Source organism: Stegodyphus dumicola, chromosome 4 (genome assembly GCF_044657685.1).
Source record: "Stegodyphus dumicola isolate Sdum_Otavi_A_Nest chromosome 4, ASM4465768v1".
NCBI classification, from domain to species: Eukaryota; Metazoa; Arthropoda; class Arachnida; order Araneae; family Eresidae; genus Stegodyphus; species Stegodyphus dumicola.
This window is the reverse complement of record NC_140771.1, coordinates 18,206,513-18,232,139: the sequence shown is the minus strand read 5'-3', so window position 1 is coordinate 18,232,139 and position 25,627 is coordinate 18,206,513. Positions and strand designations below refer to the sequence as shown.

The 25,627-nt window shown below is 29.9% G+C and overlaps 2 protein-coding genes across 3 annotated transcripts in view; one reads left to right on the top strand and one right to left on the bottom strand.

The window, feature by feature from the left end:
• LOC118197079 (uncharacterized) overlaps positions 1 to 14,435 on the top strand; it is a 305,624-nt gene extending 291,189 nt beyond the window's left edge. Inside the window, exon 3 of the mRNA XM_085814603.1 lies at positions 10,442 to 14,435. Coding sequence (XP_085670729.1) covers positions 10,442 to 10,698 — 257 coding nt within the window. The 3' untranslated portion in view covers positions 10,699 to 14,435. The remainder of the gene's footprint in view (positions 1 to 10,441) is intronic.
• Positions 14,436 to 14,537: 102 nt separating this feature from the next.
• LOC118197128 (uncharacterized) overlaps positions 14,538 to 25,627 on the bottom strand; it is a 58,327-nt gene continuing 47,237 nt past the window's right edge. For both annotated transcript variants that reach the window (XM_035368657.2, XM_085814602.1), the window contains exon 7: positions 14,538 to 18,126. In XM_035368657.2, the coding sequence (XP_035224548.1) occupies positions 17,671 to 18,126 (456 nt within the window). In that variant the 3' untranslated portion in view covers positions 14,538 to 17,670. The remainder of the gene's footprint in view (positions 18,127 to 25,627) is intronic.

Sequence of the window (25,627 nt, the reverse complement as noted above, 5' to 3'; positions counted from 1 at the left end):
ACAATTTAAAAAGCTATTCGCTGTTTACAGTAAATCAACGCAAAATGCGAAAACGAAATTAATAACCCTTCTGGACAAATTGTCCCTTTTGGCTACTAAATAAATAAATAAAACGCCAAATACAGTTATTGTTGAAAAAACAATTTTTGGAATTAAAATTGAGGATTTTTACGCAAAAACAAGCAATTCGGCTAGCGGACAGTAAGATAGATTTTTCTGTGCATAAAATTGAAAGTTTCCTTTTGGTCCCACTCCGCAAAAAGACTAACTTAATTCACTGTTTTACTAAGAGTTTCAAATGTAAACAAATGACGGTCACGTTAGGCTTAGTTCCACTTAAACAACATTTGAATTGTTAATTATTCTACAACTATTGCATGCAGATTAACTAAAGACATAAAAGCCTTAACTGAATTTAAAAGTCTCTGAATTATGTTGTTCTTATATTGTTCAAATGGATTTGAAAGTGGTCAAAATGTATATTGTCCTTCAAATATGATACCCACAATTTTTCGCGATTACAATACTTCTTTTACTTCGCACAAGGAAGTAAAAAAATAAAATGCTGTTCATTATGATTGGCAAAATTGCACGTAGATTATATAATTTATACGTTTAAAAGGTATTAAAATTAACTGAAATTTTAAAATAATTACTGAATTAAAAAGCGATGAACTTTTTCATCTCTTTTTAAAATTTCTTACTTTGGTTTGTTTTTCTTCTTCTATTCCTGTAAATTAGGCATCTAGTCTTCTTGTACTGAATAATCCTTTGCATTTACATTATACAACTTACTTAATATGACCTATTGAAGAAAAACATATCAAAAAATAAGTTTAGGGTTAGTTATGCTAAGAAATGTTATACTAAGTTATAGCACATAAAGTTTTTCTTGTAATTAGGAATAAAATTCGAGTATTACTTAAAATAGAATACATGTTTGGAATAATAATTCAAATTAATTCTCCGGCTACAGATTTCAAAATAGTTTAGAAGAAAAAAAATTGGAATAGCAGACGAGAGACTAGCAGTGATGGTGTTTTATTAATTTCATCTTTTCGGATGTAAGATAATTATAAGTTTTTGCATATTGTGAATGTAACCAGAAATAAATGGTAATTTTAGCTGTTGATTAGCTGTTGTCGTTAAATTGTTAGCTGTTGTCGTTTAAAATTCCCATCTAGTTAATTGCACGTATTTTATGTAAACGGAAAATCGTTAAATAATTATGTAATACAAATATAATTTTCAGAAGTATCAAAACTAATACACAACAGCAGTATTTCTGGATATGACCTTATAAATCTAACTAAAAATTCCACTTGCCAGTTTAGCTCAAACCTATTCCTCTGAAATGTTATATTGGATGGCGAGATCACGAAAGCAGCGACTGTGGTATTCGAAAGTTGAATTTTGTGGTTTATATATCAAGTTTAGGGTAAAATAATGAATTTCTCTTCTGTTTCTAATTTACACATCATTTTTGCTTTCTAGCACATTTCACTGATTTTTAGAGTTACCCTATATGTCAGAATCCTCATTCTTAAAACATTTCATACATGTCCCACGAGTGAAGGCCTGAGATGTCTGATAAACGTGTGAAGACGATTTATTCCAGAACCGTCTCGCACCTAAGAAGAATTTCTCCATATTTATATGTTTGAAGGATGCGGAAAGGTCACAGTATCTAAAACGCTCTTAACTAGATGGGTATATTCTAGTAAGAAAAGCAGATGAATTACATGATTACATGAATTCATTCTCAGACAAAATAAACTAACAAAAACTGCCATTAAGAAAGCTTTTTTTATGTGCTTATGGAAATAATAATAATCAATGGAATATATTTATAAATTCTTAAATTATTACCTGCAGTCCTTAGTAATAAATCCAGTAGGACTCATCCTGTAATACATTTTACAAAATGAGTCAGACTTAAATAGTAGAACTCAGCCTGTAAATAAAGCTTCTCCGTATGCATACTATTGTAGAAAAGAAACCCGTTTTACAGGATCGGATAAAATGGAAAGTTCCGAATGCGATGATAAATTGCTTTCGAATAATGAGGTTACACATTAATAGCCATTAATGAAGATTGTAAATGTAAAGTTTAAGAAAATGGATGCTGTAAGCGCTGCCATATTTTAACTAAGATATGGCAACGTCGCCACGTTCCATAAATCAAAAATTCAATAATTATACTACGAAAGCCTTGAATCTTTTCTTGAAAGATGAGAATGAAGTTTGTAAATGTATTTATGCACGGAAGAATTAACTGAAAGTTCTGAAGTTAGTTGATTTAGTCGATTAGTGTATGATAGAAGTTTGAAACCCCCCTTTCTCAGTATTTTCTGAACTAAATACTTTTTACATAACGATTCTGTGACTTTTCTGCATGTGTAAAGTAAATAGCAAAATTTCGTGAAACGTTAATAAAAAGCATTAGTACTTAAAAGAGAATTATTTCTAGCTGTCCTTTAACTATAATGAACGATTTGCATTATGCAGAGTATTATTGCTTGACTAAATACCTCTTGTGCAGTTGGTTTAAGACCCATACTCGAATTTTATTAAATAAATCCAATAAATGAGGCTTTCCGATTGCAGCGATTTTGGTTACGTGAAAATTTTTATAAAATTGTACTAGCCCTTTACAAAAAAAATTTAGTTAATGATTTTCTTCCTATTCTACTAAAGATCTTTTGGGAATAAATAGGTCTTTACTATAGAAAATTAGTCTTGGAAAGGGGGAGAATCCTCAGATTTGCTTTTCATGCGATGAAAAGAATGACCAAAATGTTGATTTTAAGATTTACATAAAAACTGAATTTCAATAGATAAAAAATGTCGAAACTTTAAATGGAAATTTGAAATCCGGACTGCTTAATTCATCTGTTATTGGAGTAAAAATATTGAATTTGATTATATACGAAGTTTATAGACCCAGTTTCGGTTGAATTTGTTTTAATCATGAAACTTCTTTCAAACGCATTTTGAATAATTATAAAATTGCCTTTAAGAAAGAAAATAGGAACGGAATGGTTATTTAGAAAGCTTTTGTTTCCTATAATGAAAACTAGTTGGGGGGGGTATCTTGTTGTCTGGCCAGATTATGCTACAAATTATCCTGTGTATACTTTAACTTCGATAGTTATTTACAAATGAGTTTTCAATTTGTAGGTGCTATCATCTGATGTTGTTCCTAAGCATCATTACTTTACAAGTTTATTATTTACAAGTGGAAAAATACGCTTTAAAAAAATGGATATTGTGAATTTTTTTATCTACTCATCAACAGAGCCGGAACGAAAATGAGGCAACTGAGGAACTTGCCTCAGGTGAACGACTGGGAAGGGTGACAAATTAGCTGCGAAATTTTAGAAATGCCGCACCTTTTGTTAAAAATTTAATTATGACTGTTAATATCCAATTTTGAAAGGCATCGAGAAGCACCGTTTCAAAATAGATCATTAAAAGAAATGAAATGAGCGCTATATTCTTCAGCACTTGCGCATTCGTGTGCTTTTTCTTAATTCACCAACCAAACGAAATTAAAAACTCAATTATTAAAGATTAAATAATTAAAGCGAGATAGAAAAACCATTATGATGTATTTTATATGATTTTCATCTCGGCATTGTTACTTTAAATTTATATAAAGTTAAAATTTATATAAAGCATCAAATAATAGATCATTTCAGTGGGTGAAACTAATAATCTCTCTCAGTAAATCGATTTAAAATGTTAGATATACATTCACAGAATTTTGTACTGTAAGAAAAATAAAAGGTAAATAAAGGCTTCCAATCCTGCAATCAAAAATGTTAAAGATATAAAAACCACGCTCTCTCAATAAATAGTTTGGCTGCATAGATATTTTCCCTTTTTTCGCGATGTATAATCTAAATATAAACCAGTTTCCATTAGAAAGCCCTCCACGAAGGCATCTCACTCCCTAGAAAGATAGCCTTTTTATGCTTTGCCAATAAAACAAATAGATATGAAAAAAATATTTTTCACAATAGAAATGAAAGAAATGAGACATTTTAAACTTCCAACTAAAACGGAGATATCAAAATTCAAACGTGATAGCTTTCGATTTCCAGTTTCTAGTATTTTAAAACTAATGTCATTAGATTTAAGTTTTTTTAAAAAAGGAGCAGCTTAAACATCCAGATCATATAAATGATCCAGGTATTTGATCAGAAATATCTGGTTTTATACACCCCGCTATTTTAATAATTCTGGTCATTAAAGTAAAATCAGATCTTCTAAACATAATTATAGAAGGACTGCGTTGCAAAAATCTTAAACTATAAGAAACTATGCTTGCAGTTTTAAAAACAAAATCTTGTCATGCCTGAACGGAAACTTTTAAGCCTTACAAACGGAAGCCTTCTCTCACCTGTATGCTTAAAATAGAGAAATGTACGTCCCCGTCCATACCCGTCCCGTCCGTTTCTTACCCTCCCGTTCATTAACGCACAAAAAGATGTGAAGATTTCAAATAACATCCTTTCTGCTTCCTAACAAAGAAGTTTCCATTAGAGTTTTAGCACAAGCTGCTTGCAATAAAATGATAAAATGCATTTGGTGAAACTGCATCTGCTGTGGCGTACCTTAGGCGAAGTAAAGGAAAAAACATCAAACTCTCGGCCTTTTCGGGTGGTTGTGGTCGTTCTAATGAAACACCATCTCGAGCGTTTTGGGCTTCAAAGAGTTAAATAAATAAAATGTACTTAAAAAGTGCTTTTTGACGTTTTCATTTAAAATAACAAATGAATGACTGCATGTATTGCTTTTTCTGATTACATAAATTTATGTTAAAAATATTATATAGAAGTTTCATATTTAAAATTGTAACTATCTTGTTGAATATAAAAGTATACAGATACAGTTAATTTGAGTGCATATAAGAGAGAGAATTTACTATTTTGCCGCAGGTTAAAAAATACTCAGGCACGGCTATGCCTGCAAGCACTTTAGTCACTCGCAAAAAATCTTGAAATTTTTTAGAGATCACTTTTTTCCCTTCTCCTAAACCTTCGTCTTTGCGAATTTCAAATGTTTTCATATGATTTGTTTCAGCCAGATTGAACCTCAGATCCGTATGAATTATTAGCTGAATAATAGGAATTTGTGAGAGCTGTCATTTTTCAACTGCCTCCTATCATACTTTTGTATTCCAAAACATTTTATACCATTTGTTTTGCATTGGATTGGACAAAGGGGGAACAGCCATTTGTTTTTGGTAGTATATTGAGTCATTATTTCTTCCCTCAGCTCGAAAATTGTTGAACTCTTTGTATATCAAGTTTGTTCACCAACCTGCTATTCTGCCGTATTGGATTTATTAAGATAACAAATTTAACAATGGATGTGAAAAAAATTATTTTCCATGTAATTTAAAGGCTGGAGAAAATAAAAATATATTCCTCACAAAACTGAAAGAAATTATATGAGCATAAATTATCCTCAATTCTTGTTTCAAGCTTTTAAATTCTTTATCTCAAATCTCAAAAACTGCAAATTAAGGTTTCGTAAGTAGTATTCTCAGAATAATTAATTCACAATCTGCCGTATACATTTTGATTAACATACTAATTGGTAGCTATGTAAACTGCGAAAAAAAAATGGACAGTACTAGGCCCCGTTCTACTGGGCCGATAGACGAAATTCAACTTGCATTTTTCATGTATCAAAAGCGGGACTTACGATATGTATTAGATTTGTATATAGCATTTTTTTAAATAGATATTTTGACATAAAATCGGACTTTTTCAGAAATAACATATAAAGTTTTTTTTCATATTTCGATTTTACAACTCAAATTACACCTAGATATTAAATTTTGTAATTGTTGGTGAGAAATTTACGGAGAAATTTAAAAATTAATCTCTGCAGTTTTTTTTTTTTTTTTTTTTTTTTTTCATGGCGGAATTCTTAATTTATAGTAACCTACTTATTTTACTTCTATCTTTTATGATTTGTTTTTAAAATTTGTATTTTTAAATATTATTTGTAAATTTTTCGAAAAAAATTTTGAATTATAACCTATAAAATTTTTACCATCATCTTAAAGTAGGTATATTTTTAAGCATATCTGCAAAAAATTAGACTTTTTTATACAAAATTTTCTAAGATATACACAAATTTACATATTTTCGCTTTTTGAAATTTGGCATCCTTTTTTTTTTTTTTTTTTTTGAGCGATAATAACGCCAAATGTGGTCTATGGATTTTTGTTACACTGTATTGCCACGGCTATTTTTAACCTTAAATTTCAAGTAAAATTTTACGGAGAATTAATTATATGACATTTTCCCCTCAATGATGCGTAATAAATATTTATTAATACTATAAGAAAAGCTGTTTTTTTAAATAATTTTTTTAATATTTTTTTAATTTCTCTCTATCTTTTTTTTTTTAATAAAAGTAAATTTTTGTAAGAGTAAATTTTTACCTTCGGCGTTTTATCGTCTGCTATTTTACTTCGTTTAAATCGAATTGTCTAAAACTGAGAATTTTCGTTTGATGTTTATTTGAATTTTATGACATTAACTGCACAATTTATTTCTAAACAAACTGATGCTTTTGAAGTGGCCGAAAGAGCGGCTGGTACTATCATCCATATTTTTAAAGCACAGTATATTTTTATAGATACATAAGATTTAGAATAATCATTTTTATAAAAGTCAAATTATAATATAAATATACAATCTCTAGAGACTGAATTAATGGAAGTTCAATGGTTATGTAGAAATGATCCGCAGCTACTTAATCGCTGGATAAGTCAGCAGATTTCGTGGACAAGTAAGAATAATTATATAAACGACACCCAACATTCTGAATCCAATTAACAACGAGGATACGATGTTTATTAAATGAATTCAAGAAGTTTTAAAACATAAAAAATCAACTCATTTTTTATCCTAAAATGTATTTTTGTGCGTAGCGTATTTTCATTATTCTAATTTAAAATTGTAATAATTCTTAAAATTCTAATTTAGAATGTAATTGTCAAAAACTGATTCCTAATCATCAGTAATATAATAAGTAATTATTACGGTTATTAATATATCCTTCTTATAAAGTAATTGCAAATATTTCAAAGAACTTTCTGTCTGAATGCAAATATTTTTCTGTGCAAATATTTTTAATTTTATATTAATCAAGATTGCACACGATATTATTTATTTGCACTTCAATTCTTAACGTCAGTTCTAGTAGAAGTTACAAATCAATTATATTTAATTAAGGATTGGATTGGATTATTTAATTATGGCAAAGCACACGAGGGCTATCTGCCTAAAGGGAGGGATGCCTTCGTGGAGGACTTCTAAGGGAAAATGGCTCGTATACACGTTACACATCGGGAAAACCACGAAAACACCCATGCAACCAGCCCGTTCACGGGATTCGAACCTCGGACCGAACTACCAGTGATCAGCGTCTTTACCGCTCGGCCGTTTGTGGGCCTTTATGAAATGGAAGGCGATAACTTTATTTAAAATGATTGTCAGAAATACCAAAATGTTTCGAAAAGTTGGTTACTTTTTAATATACTTTCAGAATGCTTAAAGAAATGTGTGTGTGTGTGTGATTATGGCAAAGCCTCGAGGGCTATCTGCCTAAGAGGAGGGATGCCTTCGTGGAGGACTTTCTAAGGGAAACTGGCTCGTATACACGTTACACATGGGGAAAACCACGAAAGCGCCCATGCAGCCAGCCCATTCGCGGGATTCGAACCTCGGAACGAAATACCAGTGTTCAGCGATTTTACCGCTCGGCCGCTGGTGGGCCGAATGCTTAAAGAAAAAGAGAAGAAAAATAAATTTTTTTTAAAATTTAGTATTTGTATTTTTTTTTAATTTAAATTTAAAACTTTTCAATGTTATGATATTTGATTCTTGCGATTTCAAAAATAAAATATTTGACTAAAATATGAATAACATTTTAAGAAACCAAATGTAGGATAAAATTGTGTAAAGCAATGGGCACAATGATAAAACTGTTTAAAGCAGTGTATGCAAGTCATCCTAAGTTAAAATGTCGGTTATACATCTCTCTTATTTATATATATCTTTTCTAAACGGAACATTGAAAGGCGTGTAAAACTGTGCTTTACTGTATTTTCTCTTTTAATATAGTATGCAGTTTTCAAACTCATCGTAGTCTGGGTTACAAAGTATTCTTCCAAAAGAAACGCAGTTCAAATAAATAAAATCAAATTCTGGAAAATTGATATTAATAAATATATTTAAAATGCTCAGTTCGAAGGAATAAATAGAAAATTTTAAAACAATTATCTGAAGAGACAATGCAACACAAACAATTAAAATAAAAGTATAAAAATTTAAAAATTACCTAAAATAATAACTATGACGAAAAATATATATAAAGAAAACTATTTGAAAAAAAAATAAACGCTGCACCTTTATTTACGCAGTTCGAATAGGTAAATTGAAATTTTTAAAACAGTTATTCGAAAAAAAAAAAAAAAAAAAAAAAAAAAAAAAAAAAAAAAAAAAAAACGCGCAACTTAAACAATTAAAATGAAATTCGAAAAAGAAAAAATTACTTATAATAAGTTATAATTAAAAATATAATATAAAGAATATTATTTGGAAGAAAGGAACGATGGTGACTTTTTTTCCTCTCACGGGAAAGGAAACTAGGTTGCCATATATTAAGAAGTTCGCCAAGTGAAGTATTCTTGGCGCAAACTGACAAAAATGTGCCAACATAAATTTGTGAATTTCTCCGTAAATTTCGCTTCACATTTTACAAAATTTCATATTTAGGCGTAATTTGAGTCGTAGAATCGAAATATGTAAAAAAATTGGTATGTTATTTCAGAAAAGTCCGATTTTGTGTCAAAATACCTATGTTAGAATAGTGCTATATATAAATCTAATATATATCCTAAGTCGCGCTTTCGAGACATGAAGAACGCAATTTGAATTTTGTCAATCGGCCCAGTAGATCGGGAGATATAGGACTGTCCCCCCCCCCTTTTTTTTTTTTTTTTGGAGCATTGTACATACATACGTATGTATCTCGCATAACTGAAAAACGAGTAACCGTAGAACGTTGAAATTTTGTATTTGGAACTGCTATAACATGTAGCTGTGCACTTCCCGTTTTGGTTCCAATCAGCCGCACTAAATATATAGGTATATACACATATTCCGACTCTGTTACCCTGCTCGGTGAAACCGTTTTTTTTTTTTTTTTTTTTTTAATGCCTTTAGTGCATTAATCTGCATGCAGAACTATAGAATTATCAACACTTTAAAAATGTAAGTTCAGTTAAGCCTAACGTGGAGCGAATTTTTTTTTCCCTACATTTAAAACTCTTAAAAGTATAGAGCAGTTAGAGCACCAACTTCAGTGTCTTTTTGCCCAGTGGTACCAAAAGTTAATTTTGCGCACCGAACATTTTGTCTTCTTGTCCGCTGGCCAAATTGCTTCTTTTTTGCGTGGAAAATCTAAGTTTAATTTTTAAAATTGCTTTTGTAACGGTTTTAAACTGCATTTTACAAATTTTAATGAAGATGTAATCTTGCCTTGCCGCGAAGTGAGAATTGAATTGATTGAATGAGAAATATATGTCTAATGAAATTCGAAGAAATGTGATTAAATGAAGATCAGCAAAAAATGAGTATAATTTAATAGGCGTGCAAAGGTAGTCATGTGCTGTCGACATGAGCTATTTTTTTTTATAATATTGCTGGAAAAACATGTGTGTTATTCTTAAATCATTCAATTCGAGGGATAATTTGAGGATCTTATGCCTGATAACATGTACTTTTGCATGATATGGACTGATGACAATTTTCAGTATTAGCATTTCTCAGAGCACATAGTAAGTAATGCGGTAAAGCAACATAAAGTGACTGGCGATCTTGTAGAATCACGTCATATGACACAAAAAATTGCAAAGACTAGGCTATAAAAAGTTCTAATATCAAAAACGATATAAACTGGAAAGACGCCTTTGATATCGTTTAATGCTTATTAACTATGCATACGATATGCATAAGCAGACGATAGGCTATCTGTCACTGCATAAGGTAGATGGATGGTTTCTTACTTTGCACACTGAGAAGAACCGAAAACTACATGTAGTCAACCCATATAGTTGCCTAGAACGAAAGCAGACCGAATTACTAGTGCTAAAGGATTTAGCCACATGACCTCTGGCCAGCTTGATAGCATTTTGTACGCAGTTTTCATTTCATTGCCCGTGAAATCTAAAAATAGGTCCTTAACGTGTTGTTTCTATAAATTTGAATGAGAATTTATTGCACTCTGTATATATTTTCTATGTCACTTCCTCATTTTATATAATATTTTGGGTGATTTAAAGTATTTTAAAGGCAGGTTTTCTAAAAATATCCTATGAAATTCTTCATTTGCTATTTTCCTCTTTCCTTAGCGAGACGTGAAGAATTCGAGCTGAAAAGAAAAATGAATCGTCATCAAGAAGCCATGAAAGTGCAAATCGCTAAGAAGCTTCTATCCCAAGAGGAAAACATCGAAGAGGAACTAGATATCAACACGGAAGACGAAACCGTTTCCGATGCAAGTGAAGACGTACTTGAGAGCACTCAGGACGACGATAACGACTACTATTACGCTTCCGCAGACGATGTCACAGATGATGCAGAACAGCAGACGAATTCCTCGGTGTGATAGCCAATAAATATGGCATTTTATGCGTGTGGAACTCTGCTACAAATGTTATGTTTTGTTTTGTTAATGTTGCCAGGCTGACAGAAAACTCCCTCGTACATTTTCTTTAAAAGATTTCATGGCTAATACTCTATTCCACGCTTAATATGACTTCCGTAGCTATTATTCGCTTCGTACCTTCTGCTATAAATGTGTATGTGTCTTAAAAGCAAAAGGAGCTTGTGATAAACGTAATAATCATAAAGCATCGAAAATGTTTTTAATTTGCTTTCACATCAAGGCAGTTTTTAAAGCTTAAATCGTGGCATTCATTCACTGCTCAAAATTAAAAAATTGCAAACTGTACACATGTGTTAAAATAACTATTCTAAATGGTGATAAACACTTTATTTCATATGCAAAAACATAAAAAATATTTTACTAGTGTCCATTATAACTAGTTCATATACCCTGAAAAAAAATTTCACAAATTAATTTTTGTATGCAGATATTACAATGAACGATATTTTTATTCAAAATTTCCCATGAAAACATTTTTACTGCAAGACAAATCAATGTGCTGGAATGAGTATTTAAAGAATATATGTCATACATATGTAATTTTAATTAGGCCAAATTTAAATGAAGAATAAACTTGTAATACTAGATCGATATCAATATAAATCTAATTAAAGCATTTCTGTAGTTATATTTATAGAACTAGAAATCACTATTTTTGCATCAGTTTATGAACTTCCTTCTTAATCTACAAACACTTGCACTTTTTTTTTTTTTTTCAGAATATAAACTTCCCATTATGCTATGAAAAACAAATATGCAGGGTATTTCATAAAAGAAAGAACCGAAAAATAAATGCATTAATGTTTTCTGCATGTCTTGGCAACAAAGTTTTAGTATACAGCTTATTATCAGACCAAGCAAATTATTTTCAGGACTTCCATGTGAAAGATTTCAAAATTAATAAGTTCGAATGCTGAATAAAAATAAGCTTCTGTGTAGAGATGCCAATGAAATAATGTCTGCATAGCTACTCATACAATAAGTAATGACTGTTAATTGTAATAAACAAATCAATGCTGAAAAATTACACTGTAATGTGTATCTTTAAGTCTGCATAGCTTTCAATTTATGTATAATATTAAGAAATTAACTAAATGCTTCAAAAGATGTTTGCAGTTGATATGGATTAGTAGTTGCAAATGTGTTTCAAAGTGCATGGCAATTTACTCAGATGATGATAAATGAAATTTCTAAATCAGTGACTTTGTCTTTACAAAATGATTGACTTTTACTAAAAGTTCGCATAGTATAAACATAATTGTCGTCAATAATTAAACTAAATGTTCATATAAAATTAGCTCTGAATATTTACCATTAATTATATTGAAAAAAATACAGTTCATTAAATATCAGTTGTTAATGCAATTTAAAACTTTTTTATTTTCAATACATTCATTTATTAAATATCTCAAAATATTGTTATTTTGTAATTAGTTTAAAGATTTCAATAAATTTCAGTAAAATGTTTCAACTGAAGGAAATTAACATAAATCCTTAATTTAGTCCATTTCTTTCAGGGGCAGGCGATTTTTATGATACCAGTTATGAAGTCTTTAATTTTCCAAATCTGTTTCAAAAGGAAAGAAAATCATTGTCTACCTAAATTTTTATAACCTTCCCCCCCTCTTCCGTTTAATGTAAGCAAATTATGAATAGTTCAATGTACAGTCTAAAGCCAGACAGCATTTAATTTAACAACTTACTTCGTATGTAGAACTAAATATACATTGATATCTAATAAAGTACAGAAAAACAGTGGAATAAAAATTTAATAAATATTATAAAAGTTCAAAATAATCAAATATTTTTAAATAACATATTCTAAAATATGTATTTTAATACTAAAGTTAACTTCTATTTTCTAATAATGTATTGTATAAAGTGTCCGAATTTAAAATTTTTTAAAAAATTTTTAATGAACATAGCATTAAACAGTAGCTGTAAGACTTTTTCCACATCAGGAGAGAAAAAAATGCAGAATTAATCCAAAGTAGAACAATAAATATCGCACATATTTCGAATGAACATCTCTTAAGGAAAATGTTTTAAGTTTTAACTCAGTTAGGTTTTATAATTGAAAAATTCTACACAGTTTTCTATTTTAAAAAGTTATTATTTTAACCATTTCTTTTGTATTAAGCACATTATAGAATAATAGCAATGAAACTGCAAGAAAAGCAAAAACTTCTCTCTAAAACAGATATTACAAAAGATTTGTCACAGAAATGTACAGCAACTGATCAGCACTCGCTCATGATTAAATTTCCATCGTCTTTAATGGGAACGAATGTATATTCGTTAATTACGAATATATATTCTTAATAACATTGTATCTGAATCATTATTTGGAATACCCAGTAAACTTAAATTACAAATGCATTGTGTATGTATATTAGAATTCCGTAAAATTTCTAAATAAATCAAATCTTTTTTGTAAATTTGCCTAACCATTTCAATAATTGCATAGCTGATGATTAAAAGAAATATGATTCAAAGAATTATGAAAATGATAAGTGAAAGAGTAATGAATTATTATACAGATTATCACTTGTATTAAATGAGAACCCATAACAAATTGCAAACTTAAAGAATTTGCACTTCATTAACTTTGTTTCCAAAGTTATAAAGGAAACAGTTGAAAACTCCAAGACTTTTGATTTATATATACAAAGAAATTATTTTTCCAGAAAAAAAGAAGTCTGAAAAACTTAATCATTATATTTCAGTGTGAACTTAATGTGAAACAGTAAATCAAGAATTTGTCTTCCACTATTCTTGCATTTGAATATTAATATTTAAAAATTATGCTTTAAAATGCTTATTTTATTATGTGAAATATTTTATAGTACAACTCATAATTTACAAAATTTTAATATAATTTCGTTAATAAAATATGAAACATGTATGAAGAAAAAACTGAATATTCAACTGTAAGCACAAAACTGTATAAAAAATTTTAAAGATTTTATTGCTGCTATAAAAGAATTAATTTCTTTATTTAAAATAACTGTATGCATTATTTTTTTTAACTATACTATTTTGAATATGCAAAGGCATTCCTGCACTTAACATTACATTCCTAAATATGAAAAATACAATTTTCACTAACTATACCTTGTTTACAGCAGATGTTTAAATTTTATGCTTTTGTGTGTAGTATTATTCTCCTTGTGTTATGCAATTATGTTTACAAAAATAATATTTTACAGATATATACATTCGGAGCTAATTAATGTCACCACCAGCTTCCATTATAAAAAATGTTTTAACAGCTAAAAGATAGTTTTGTAGTATGGCAGTACATGAAAATGATTAATTTTTTATTATTAAAATAATTTTCTTTGTTTTTTGGTAAATTTAGCAGTAACAGAGCTACAATATGTTATGTCAATGCCTATTTTTGAAACCTTAAAATGTAATTTGCCTAAGATATAATCGTGCATCAGCTTTTGAAATCATTGTAAAGTTTTCTATACTGATTTTAATGTGCAAAATTTACTTCATATCAAAACCATCATATTGTTATATTCAGCTGTATCTTTATACAAATATACCATACTGTATAGAGAAATAAGTTATATATTATTGATATTGTTTCTTGTAATACTGTATTATTTGATTTAAATATTTAGGTAAGTGTTTAGATTTTAGAAACAGAAAATAAATTTTAAACAAAATATGTGTTTCGTTTACAGCTTAAATGAACAACACAGCAATCATGAAAAATACTTAAAAATACTTAAAAAATACTTAAAAAATAATACTTAAAAAAATCAAAATGAAATTTTAGAAATTTTTTTATTTTTGGCTCTTTTATACACAATAATTTATACATTTAAAAATATTTCAACAAACATACTGACACATATTAGACAAGCTGCATAAAATTTTTGACATGTGAACAACTTTTAATATGATTTGCTTTAATATCCAAATATACAGAAATATCTTTTATTTGCTCTTACAAAGACCTACATTTAAGGTTAAAATTGACTGTCAGAAAATCCATATTGTCTTAGATGTTTGCTAGCTTTTTATCAATTACTACATACAATTATATCAACAAAGAAAAAGGAAAACATATTTTATGAGATGACAAAAATCTCAGCAAAATGAAAAAACTTAAAAAGTCAGATATCTAAGTCAAATATAAAAAATTTTACTAACAAATAAAAAGATCAGAAGGATGATGAAGTGGGGAATAAAACAAGATTCTATTACCAAACACAAATGTATTAAAAGTAAAACATACTTCCTTGCAAAAAACAAGATGCTGTATTTAATATCAGTGTTTTGACTAAAATGCAAATTAGTATTAGCATCCAACACACAAAATAGTTTTATTTTTGATAAATCAGATAAAACACCGAAAACCGATATCCTAATTCAACATTAAAACTGAATTAATGCTTTAACATGATATGAAATCATTCTGTGAAAAACCTTCAAACTAAAAATTTTTCACAATGCAAACTTTTCTAATAAAAGTTAATTATGGCAGTATGCAGTGAAATAAATAACCGACATATATAACGAAGCAGACATAATAATAATAATTTTAACATAAGCTACTGATATTAGAAAGTATACAGTTACTCCGTTTTTTTGTCACCAATATTAGGACATTACCACAGCATTTATCATTCATATTCACTAGTTCTTTCCCTGTATAGGCAAATTAATTTGTAAACAAATAAATATATAAATAAAATAAATTGATCATATTGTACCTTCAGTATAAGGAATACAAAATGTTCTAAAAAACTGGCACCTTCACCTTAAAGGGCCTAAAACCACTTGAAATGCAAATTCTCAAATGAAAAACTTCACTTAAGCCATTGAAATTAAAATGCATTTTGTCATACACTATGAAAAAAACTAATCATAATAGATTCCATTACTTAGATTTTTATTATTTGAGATTTTAAAGTTCAGAAGTTACATTATAAAAAAAATTACTTGCATATAAAGATTTGTTGTCTCTAAATCTATGCTAAATAAAAGTTAATATAATGCACATAACCTGAAACACTAATAAATATTTATGTATGTTATTTTATGATTTTATTTTCAGTAGCTTTATTACAATTAGTAAAATCAAATGCTCTTGAATTTTTTTAACTTTAGAAATTTATGCATAAAAAATTTTAACTATAGTGAACATGCAAACATTTTATCATAATGGGTCAGTTCAAATGTAAGCTACAAATAAAAATTGCTACTTCTTAAATATTTACACAATTTCTTTAGCTCAAAAGCAGATGCTGGTGTGTACAGTTTAAAATTGAAGAAAACATCAAAATAAAAATGGTGGCTTTGTAAAACTCTACTTAAAATTTGGGACTAATAGTCAATGAGAACTCAGCCAAAATTAACATATTTTCAGTTTAATATTAATATCAGGCATGTATGCTAGTTTCAATGACATAAAAAGTGTTCACACATAAAACATCAGCAGAGACATTTGCATTGCATAATTTATATGAATAATTAAGTGAACAGAAAAATCATATTACTGAACAATTCTAAGAATGAAATAGACAGCTAGATAAAACATTTTATATTAAAAAAAAAAAAAAAAAAAATATTATGTATGGTCCTAGATGGGAAAAAAAAAAAAAAAAAAATGGTGTAGTAGGATCAACATCCATTCTTACCAACTAAGGCATTAAATTTTTATATCATGAAACAATTAAGATCATATTTAGCAAAATAACTTGAGCCCATTTTGCATTATAAATATTATAACCATTATTCTTGCACTACAAACAGATTTAATATTGGATTTCCTGATCACTGTATAACATTATAATGTCTGAAAAATTAGGAAAAATGAATTGTTTCCATGTAGCCGGATTAAATATTTTTTGCCATTTAACACAGCAAAATAAAATATATATTAATTGTTACTATGAAGAATATTTAATTTCTTTTGACTGATGAAACTATTAATCAAGGAAATTAATTGATTTGACATCATTATACAAAAATAAGGAAATGGCTAGGAATAAGTAATAAAATTTCTTTACTATCTTTTATGTTAATCTTCATAAAAAGAAAAAAAAATATGACTTATACATTTTTTTCAATACTATGCTCATCTAACTTAAATTTTAAATTTTAAAAACATAATGGTTTGATTATTACATAAACTCCCATTAAGAATATGTAATAATTACATGCTTGAACTCACTTCTGAGAATTTCATTGTAAAATCAAACAATACTGTAATATACACAGAAAAATCCAAACAGCTGTAAGCATAAGCTTAAAAGATATTTTTATTTATTAATAAGAATTAGAAACAATGGTATTCATGATCAATACATAATTTTAATTAATGCTAATATTAATTGCACATTACATAGAGGTGTGACTAATGTGAATTTTTATAGACATTTTACTGTTAGCTGTTTAAATTATTAAGTATAAATTTCATAATTATGCATGTTTATATATTGAATATTTTGAAAAAAAAAGATTAAAGTACCAATTAAGTTCTATAATTAATTTAAACAATTCATAACGTATACAATGAGTAACCACTGTTTAGAAACAATAAAATATATTCTTATACTTCCAATTAATTATATTTATTTTCAAAATAGAAAAATATTTTCAGAATATAAATAATTTTTAGCAATCAAAAAATGTTGCTTACCATAATCAACTTATAAACCAACACTTCAAAAGGCTTCAGAGCAAAACAATTAATAAGATTCAAATATTTTAGTACAAGCAAGAAATGATTTGAAATAAAACATAAAAAAAAAAAAAAAAAAAAAAAAAAAAAAAAAAATTAACAATACTAGACTTTAGTTATAAGCAACAGTATTTCATAATTTATCATATATAGTTCAATAATTTATTAACAAACGTTACGTCTTGCAAAAACGCAAAAATAAAACAATGTTATTGCTCAACATACATTATTTCATTTTGAACACCATTTTCTAAAGATAGCAATGCAGCAGCTTTCTTTTTCAAACGATAAGCTTTTAACCTCTCTCTCTCAATTTCTAAAAACTCACTCCTTTTCTCAGGGGACATGTTAAGTCTATATTTTCTCCTCTTTTCTTTCAACTGCATACGCTCTTTTAAAATTTTTTGAAAACGTTCCTCTTCCGATAAGACTTGTGGGCACTTTCTCCATGAAACATATGGAACTCTAGGTTCTACACTGATGTTCTCAGTAAACTGTGCACCATTCCAATACCACAAAATATCACTCTGTGTGGAACAAGCTCCAGATAATGTTTTAGAAAATGCAGTCTCAGATACCTCACATAATTCTTTCATTTTATCTGCGTTAGATATGTTACTGTCACTTGTGCTCAAAGAATTTTTAGAAATATCGAAGCTGTCTTCCTAAGGTGATAGAAACAAAATAAAACTTATTTTTAAATACCAACATTAAGGCAAAAATACACAATAATAACAAATTTAAAGAGAATACATATATACACACATACATACTCTTTGACATTTTCATTCCTGTCGTAAGGGAAGACATTTTCACTGACAGCTGCACATCGCAGAAAATTTAAATACAGAATGTGGGTTACGTCAAGACACTCTGTATAAAAGGCATCTATAAAAAGGGGGCACTCAAGTTGTTTCCTTGCTTATGATTGCAAGCAGTAATGTTTATAAGAAAAATCATGTTGTCAATTTCTGAAAAATATTACTATAAATTTTTATTTTTAATGGTAAATACTGATTGCAGAATGTCTATAAGATATCTTTTGACAGTATTACAATTGTGGTCGTGCAGTTGGACATCTCAAGGTATGGCAAAATGCCACTCAAGTTGTTGCAGTAATATACATTTTGAAAAGAATTATTTTATGGTTAAAGAAGGCTGCTGAAGCTGGAAGTGCTGTGCAAAAGTATCCTGGAGGTTGTAGAAGGTTCCATACCTCAATGGAATAGCTATGTCACCCTAACAGAAATCCTAGATCTTGCTAGTGCTATCAAAACTAGCTTATCTGCAAGAACCATTTCTTGGTAATTGAATTGACTTAAATGCATGAAAGCTTGTCCCATGCATTCTGCTACAAGGAGATCATCTTTGGGAATGATCATAATGGTGTAAGGAGCATACTGATTGAGATCAGCAAACTATGTTCTCTAATCAATCCCACTTCACTTTGAACAGTGATTCTGGACACCAGTTAGTGTAGAGAGTGAAGGACACTCACTACCATTATCAGAATATCCAAGAAACTAACTACTACAGCCGATGAATAATTGTGAGGATGGGCATCGTTCCTAATGGCAGAACTCCTCTCCATATCTTTAAGAAAGGTACAATGGCAGTAGTACTGTAACAAAATTTTCCAGGGTCAAATCAATCTTTTCCATAGTGCAGTTCACTGCAGATTTTTGTTTCATGGATGACAATGTCCATCTACATAGGAAACTGAAGAGACCAATGCACTAGCAAGGAAAGATACTGAGTACATGACATACCTGCATATTCTCCAAGCCTAAATCCCATATATCATACCTAGGATGCACAAGATAAAACCCTCCTTGAACTCTGCAGTAATGCCACATCATCATGAGAGATGAATGATACATTATCTCCAAAGCTCTTCTCAGCGTCCAGGATGTTATGCTGTATACTTATAGATATCAGTCATTGCTTATTTCAAGTGGAACAAGAATATTTTGTAGTTGTTAAACTAGCTGTGAGGAATATCTCTTTTCTTCCGTTTATTTCGCCATATGGCAATATCTGCACCATTTTGCACAGAAAAAAATACTTCAGTACTATTTCACATAGCAATTTCTAATAAATATGTTCCAGGTCTCATTTTTTTAAACAATGTCTATCATTCATTATGAAGAAAAATGGCTCTATTCCTTTGCAGCTGTTGAGCAGCAGTGGAAGTAGCGAACTCTTTTCACAAAAATGTTTTAAAACATGGAAAATTGTATGTAACATTTTTTTTAACATTCCTCCCCAAAAAATTATTATTAAAGTAATTTATATGTTCTCAAGCAAAAGTCAAAATCAGACAATTAGCAGACAATTTGGAAAACTCTCAGCAAAAAAAAAAAAAAAAAAAAAAAAAAAAAAAAAAAAAAAAAAAAGGACTTCCATAAACTGAATTTCCATACTGATACACTAGGCTCTGTGCATGCATTATTAGATTAATAATTCTAAATAAAAAGTTTTGAAATTCAAATTTACGGTTTACTAATGAAAATTTTTGTTCTAAAAACCTTTTCTTAACACCAGAAAAATATTTATAAGTTGTCCCCCCCCCCCAAGAATCTAACCTTATTTGCTTTTGATGTTCCTTGCTCAATGCATAGTATAGAAACATACGAAAGTGTATTTAAATAACCACTGCAATCTAATATTCTGTGGACAAATTCTTGATACATGACACAATTTTCAAATTAATTAAGTACATAAATTCAAAATTGAATTTACAGAGGGCAAAGCATGCACTGAAAAATATGAATTCATCCATAGTAAAACATTTGCTAAGATTCCTGATCTATATTTATTTCAAAAAGAGAATGCCACCTATACTGTTTAGTGATGCTATTGTCATATTGTTAGGACCAGTTAAAACAAATTCCTGAGAAGGTTCAAATATTTGTAAGTGCACATTATATGGGAGGGGCTTAAAATAAACTGTACACCAAAAGTCCTCTCAAGATGTTTGGCATCAGGGAAGACAAGTGGAGAAATCTCTTTCGGAATTGGGACCTAGTCAGACTCTCACTCCTAAGGTGCCCATAAATCACCTGAAAGGTGTTAGCCTCCTCAACACTATAAAATTTGTGGACTTTAATAAAATAGATTTGCTTCTTCAATCAAAATATGCTACAAATCTAGCATATTTTTATTAAAAAGTTTATTTTTGTATATATATGTATAAAAAAATTCCTTTAAATTTGTCGTGCTGAATGTTTTTAAATCCAAATTTTGTTTGTTTACACTCAAAAGCAGATTACAGGCATTTCCTGATCATCAAAATTGTAATTTACGATAACAAAGACCCATCAAGGCCAATCCAAAAGTTCAATGTACTCAACACAGCACCTAATGCAAATAAAATATATTTAAAAACACTGATGTTTTCAAAAAATATATGGTATTTATCGTGATTTATTTAGAAAGTCTGATTTATTTTCAAACTCACCACATACAGTATTACCACCAAAATTATCTCAAATTCTATATACTGATAAAATTAGAATGTTAGATGTATATAAAACATGATACTCTTATTTTGGACATATTTAGAATGCTGCAATGAATTAATTATAGTGCCTTCATTCATAAAATATAATAATAATGCAATTCGTGTAAAATAATATTTTTTGTTTTCTGGTACATTTCAAGAATATTAGGATAATTAAAAGATTGCACCCTGTTTTACCCTAAAAAATACAGAAAAGTTACTACTGCAGTTTACTAATAGTGCCGTATACAGTCAAAAGTCGTTAATTCGGACACCCATAATCCGGACCTCAAAGCTGAAAACTTTCTGCGCATGCGCCGCATTGACACATGCGCATAGGCATTTACACGTGCGCGTAAGACCTCTACGACTGCACATATGCATGTGCGCAAGTGCAGAATACGTTTTCGCGTGCGCGTTTAATGTATAACGGACGGTATAAGCTAAAATTATCTAATTATCTATTTCAGTTAATGTTGATGATTGTGTTGTTCCTTAATCTTCGAATTCGATGCGGCTATTTCAGTTAATGTTGATGATTGCGTTGTTCCTTAATCTTCGAATTCGATGCGGCTTATTATTTTTTGCAGACTGTAAGAGCAATTTTATAAAAGTAAACTTGAACTTTCGATTATGTCAAATAGAATTTCCGATGCTGGAGCTCCCAAAGGATCTACAAAACGAAAGTATGTTTCAATGTCCGTCAAACAAAAAGTGGAATTGCTGCAAAAAATGGATAAAGACATGAAGAAGGTGACAGAGAGGTTAGTGAAAACGAAAAAATTTCGATTGACAAGTTAGTAGGTATTCTCGGCACAGCAATTACGGGACTTGAACAGCGGAACTTTGTAACTGAACAAGAAATTATGTCTGTTTATAGAATTAAAGAGAAAGTATTATCACATAAAACGAAGCAACTTAAACAACTTACATTGAAAAAAATGTTTAATAAAGTAAACAAATAAATATTAAGCTTTTTTTTTTTTTTTTTTTTTGTAAATTTTGATACCCTTTAGATCATAATTGTTCTTTATTTCATAAATTACGGTTTCATATTTTTAATTTTAGAATTTCTGCATGCCATCTTACGAGATTTAAACTGATGATCTATAATCTGGAAAAATCGATAATCCGGAATCGCCGAAGTCCCGACGAGTCCGGATTAACGACTTTTGACTGTATTTAGAAATCCTTCCCAAGTCCTGCTGGTTGCCTCATCAGGATAGAAAAGTGCCCCTGCATGGAGTGAGTGAAATACGTCCACAGTTTACTCGTGGTAGGGTCATCCAAGGCAAGAAAGCCATTCCTTTTGGCCAGTTAAAATCAGCAAGTGAAAAAGCTAAGACTTCTATCATTTGGGTGCTCAAGTCCCTGGACTAATAGAAGTTGCACATTCCCTCTGCCCAGTGGAGTAGCTAGGGTGGGGCAAGGGGGGACATCTGTCCCCGGGCGCAGCATCCAAGAGGCGGCAAATTCATGCTACGAAATTTTTTAATGAAATGTTTTATATTCTTGGCACACAGAAAGGGGCGCAAATTCTTCAATTGTCCCTGGGCGCTGGAAACTCTAGCTACGCCCCTGCCTCTGCCTCATGAATTCGTTGACTCAAGATTTTAATGCTGCATTATCCGTCAGGCAGATTAATCAGGGATGTGTTTTCAGTTTAGACAGAGGACGTTGTTCAAAAAATAAGTTACAGTCTCCACATAATACTTCAAAGATCCTGAAAATTCTACAATACAACATTAATGGATTGACTATTAAGGCAACCAGAGTTCAATTCAAGGAACTCTTAGAAATTTATGTGGAAATCAATAGCAATTAAGTGACTGCTGGCCAGGAAACAAATGGGACGTCAAATATCAAAGACTGACATATTGGCAGATCAAATTTCAGATCTCAAAATCCAAGGCATCAAGATTTTTTGGAAAGAAAAACCCTTTTTATATTATGCATGTTTATCATTCTCCCAATTCAAAATAGCTACCTTCAAATTTTTCTAATCTTATGAATAAAAATAGAATTATTCTGGGAGATTTGAATGCTAAACATGCCATCTAAGGTTGTTCTGGCAATAATGAATGAGGAGAGGTCATTCTGCAAATGATGAATGGCAAAGGCTTTATAATTTTTTGACAATGGTATTCATACTCACACTTCCTTTAACTATAATACAGGCATGGCCAAACTGCAGCTCTCCAATACCTTAACTCCAGTTCACGACCTTGCAGCTCTTTGGTCCCTTAAATTCAATTTGCTCTCAACAAACAGTAGCTTAATTTTTGACATATAATTGCATTTTGAAATAGAAATGATGCAATGATGTGTTTCTTTATTAATTAATAATTTAATTTCTTAAATTATATTATGTAGGAAACAATCGCTTTCAAGCTGTCCATCACAACTGCAAATAGCTCCATTTCTGCCAATTATTCTTACAGCTATGTTACTTTTAGAGCAGATAAGGACCACTAAGATACCACAAAATATGAGGCAATTTAAAGTAATGCTCTCTATTTCTCCCCTTCAAATTAATTTTATTTTAGGCACTTCCTCTTTATATTCCTTCTGTGATAACCCCTTGTCGCACAATAACAGTTCTGATCCATTATCTTGGAAGATTTACTATTCCCAGGATATTAATTTTATTCAGTCTCTGAATAGCTTGGGTTGTAAAGTGATTAAGAATTTTTGAGGTAGTAAACATGAAAAATGAGCAATGCCCTTGCTGGGACTCAAACCTGGACCTCTTAAGTACACACCGAGTGTGCTAACCCTTACACCACGAAGGCATACAGAAAGGAGGGAGTGAATACCCTAGGGTACTACTGAAAAAAAAATCTTATTCGCATGGGGGCTCTTTTAACAGAAAAAATATGAAATATAGTTAGTCCTTTTACAGGTGTCCTTTGAAGTTTAATACCCCATCGTTAAGTATGTTAAGGCCATTTTTATGTAATTTTCTTCACATTCTTTACAACCACTAATACTAAAATGCCACATTTACACTTTCTATACGTGAAACAAATTTTTTTTCATGTTTCATATCTTTCGCAACAATGCCTTGATAATCCTAAGCAAAGATCATCATTTATGTAACCAATCTTCAGCATGCTGAAATTCTGGGGGTTAGGAAGAGAATGGAATCCAATGAATGAGGAGAGGTCATTCTGCAAATGATGAATGACAAATTACTCTGAATTGAATACAAATTATTGAAATATTGTAATTCTGCAATAAAAATTGCAGAATTACAATGATTTCAATTCCAGTCAAAATTTTAAACTCAGGTTTTTGTCAACTGCCATTTTTCACAACATAAATCTTTCATCTTTATCTTAAAATCTCTTGTTTCATTGTATCAAACAATGAATGTCCAACTGCACACAAATTTCTTTTTCCTAATTCAAAGCTTCTGCAAAAATATTGACGGTAGTGAAATCAGTTTTTTTCTTACATGTTGCTTGATAATTCTTTTTAGCACTTCACAAATATTGCATTAGGTTAGAGCTGGTATTAGGCTCTCTGCTGACCAATGCTTCTAAAATGTTTCGCCTCTTTATTCTGCTGTCCAGGGTAGCTGAACCGGTTAGGGTTCTGATGCCTGGTTTTTGATCCTCTTAATTATTGATCATCTTGTATGCGTCATAGTTTAGCAGCTTCTTTGAAAAATTAAGCTTCAGCGAAACTATTAAGAACATCCCTTTCAAGTTTAAACAAGTAAAAGAGGGTTAAATATTTTTGCTAGAATTTGTTGATAATAATTTCAGTTTATAGGATCACAAAGCAAAATTACTTTATCACACGGAAAAACATTTAAAAGAAAGAAAATTTTTATGCATATAAATCATACAAAAAATTAAGAACTAGTGTATTTTTCTCCCCCTCTCCCTCCTGACACAAGTATGTTACTTATGCAATTTAATTTGTAAAATTATAAGTATTCTTCTTCTAGCAATATAGTTTAATGCTAGAATAGTACTACAGTCAAAAGTCATTAATTCGGACACCCATAATCCGGAATGATCTATAATCCGGACCTCAAAGCTACAAACTTTCTGCGCATGCATCGCGTTGACGCATGCGCGTAAGACCTTTACGGCTGCGAATATGCGTGTGTGAAAAATACGTTTATGAATGCGCATTTAATGTATAACGGACGGTATAAGCTAAGCTAAAATTATCTAATTCAGTTAATGTTGCAGATTGCGTTGTTCCTTAATCTTCAAATTGGATTCGGCTTATTATTTTTTGCAGACTGTTAGAGCAATTTTATAAAAGTAAGCTTGAACTTTCGATTATGTCAAATAGAATTTCTGATATATATTTACTAATATGTAAAGGATCTACAAAGCGAAAGTATGTTTCGAAGTCCATGAAACAAAAATTGGAATTGCTGCAAAAAATGGATAAAGGCATATCCTTTGTTTATCTAAACTTTAACGTTTGTTTATCTAATTTTTGTTTATCTTTAACACCGCGGCGGGCGCGCAATGAATTGGAAGTTGATTTGTCAGCACTATCCTTATCTTCAGGGCAGATGTTTTTATTTTATTTGGCTTATAATTCCTTACTAAATGTAGTATTTCATCTCGATGTACTACGTCTTTGATATGATTTAAATCAAATTCCTCGTCATTATAATTCGCTTCCGATAGCGAAGA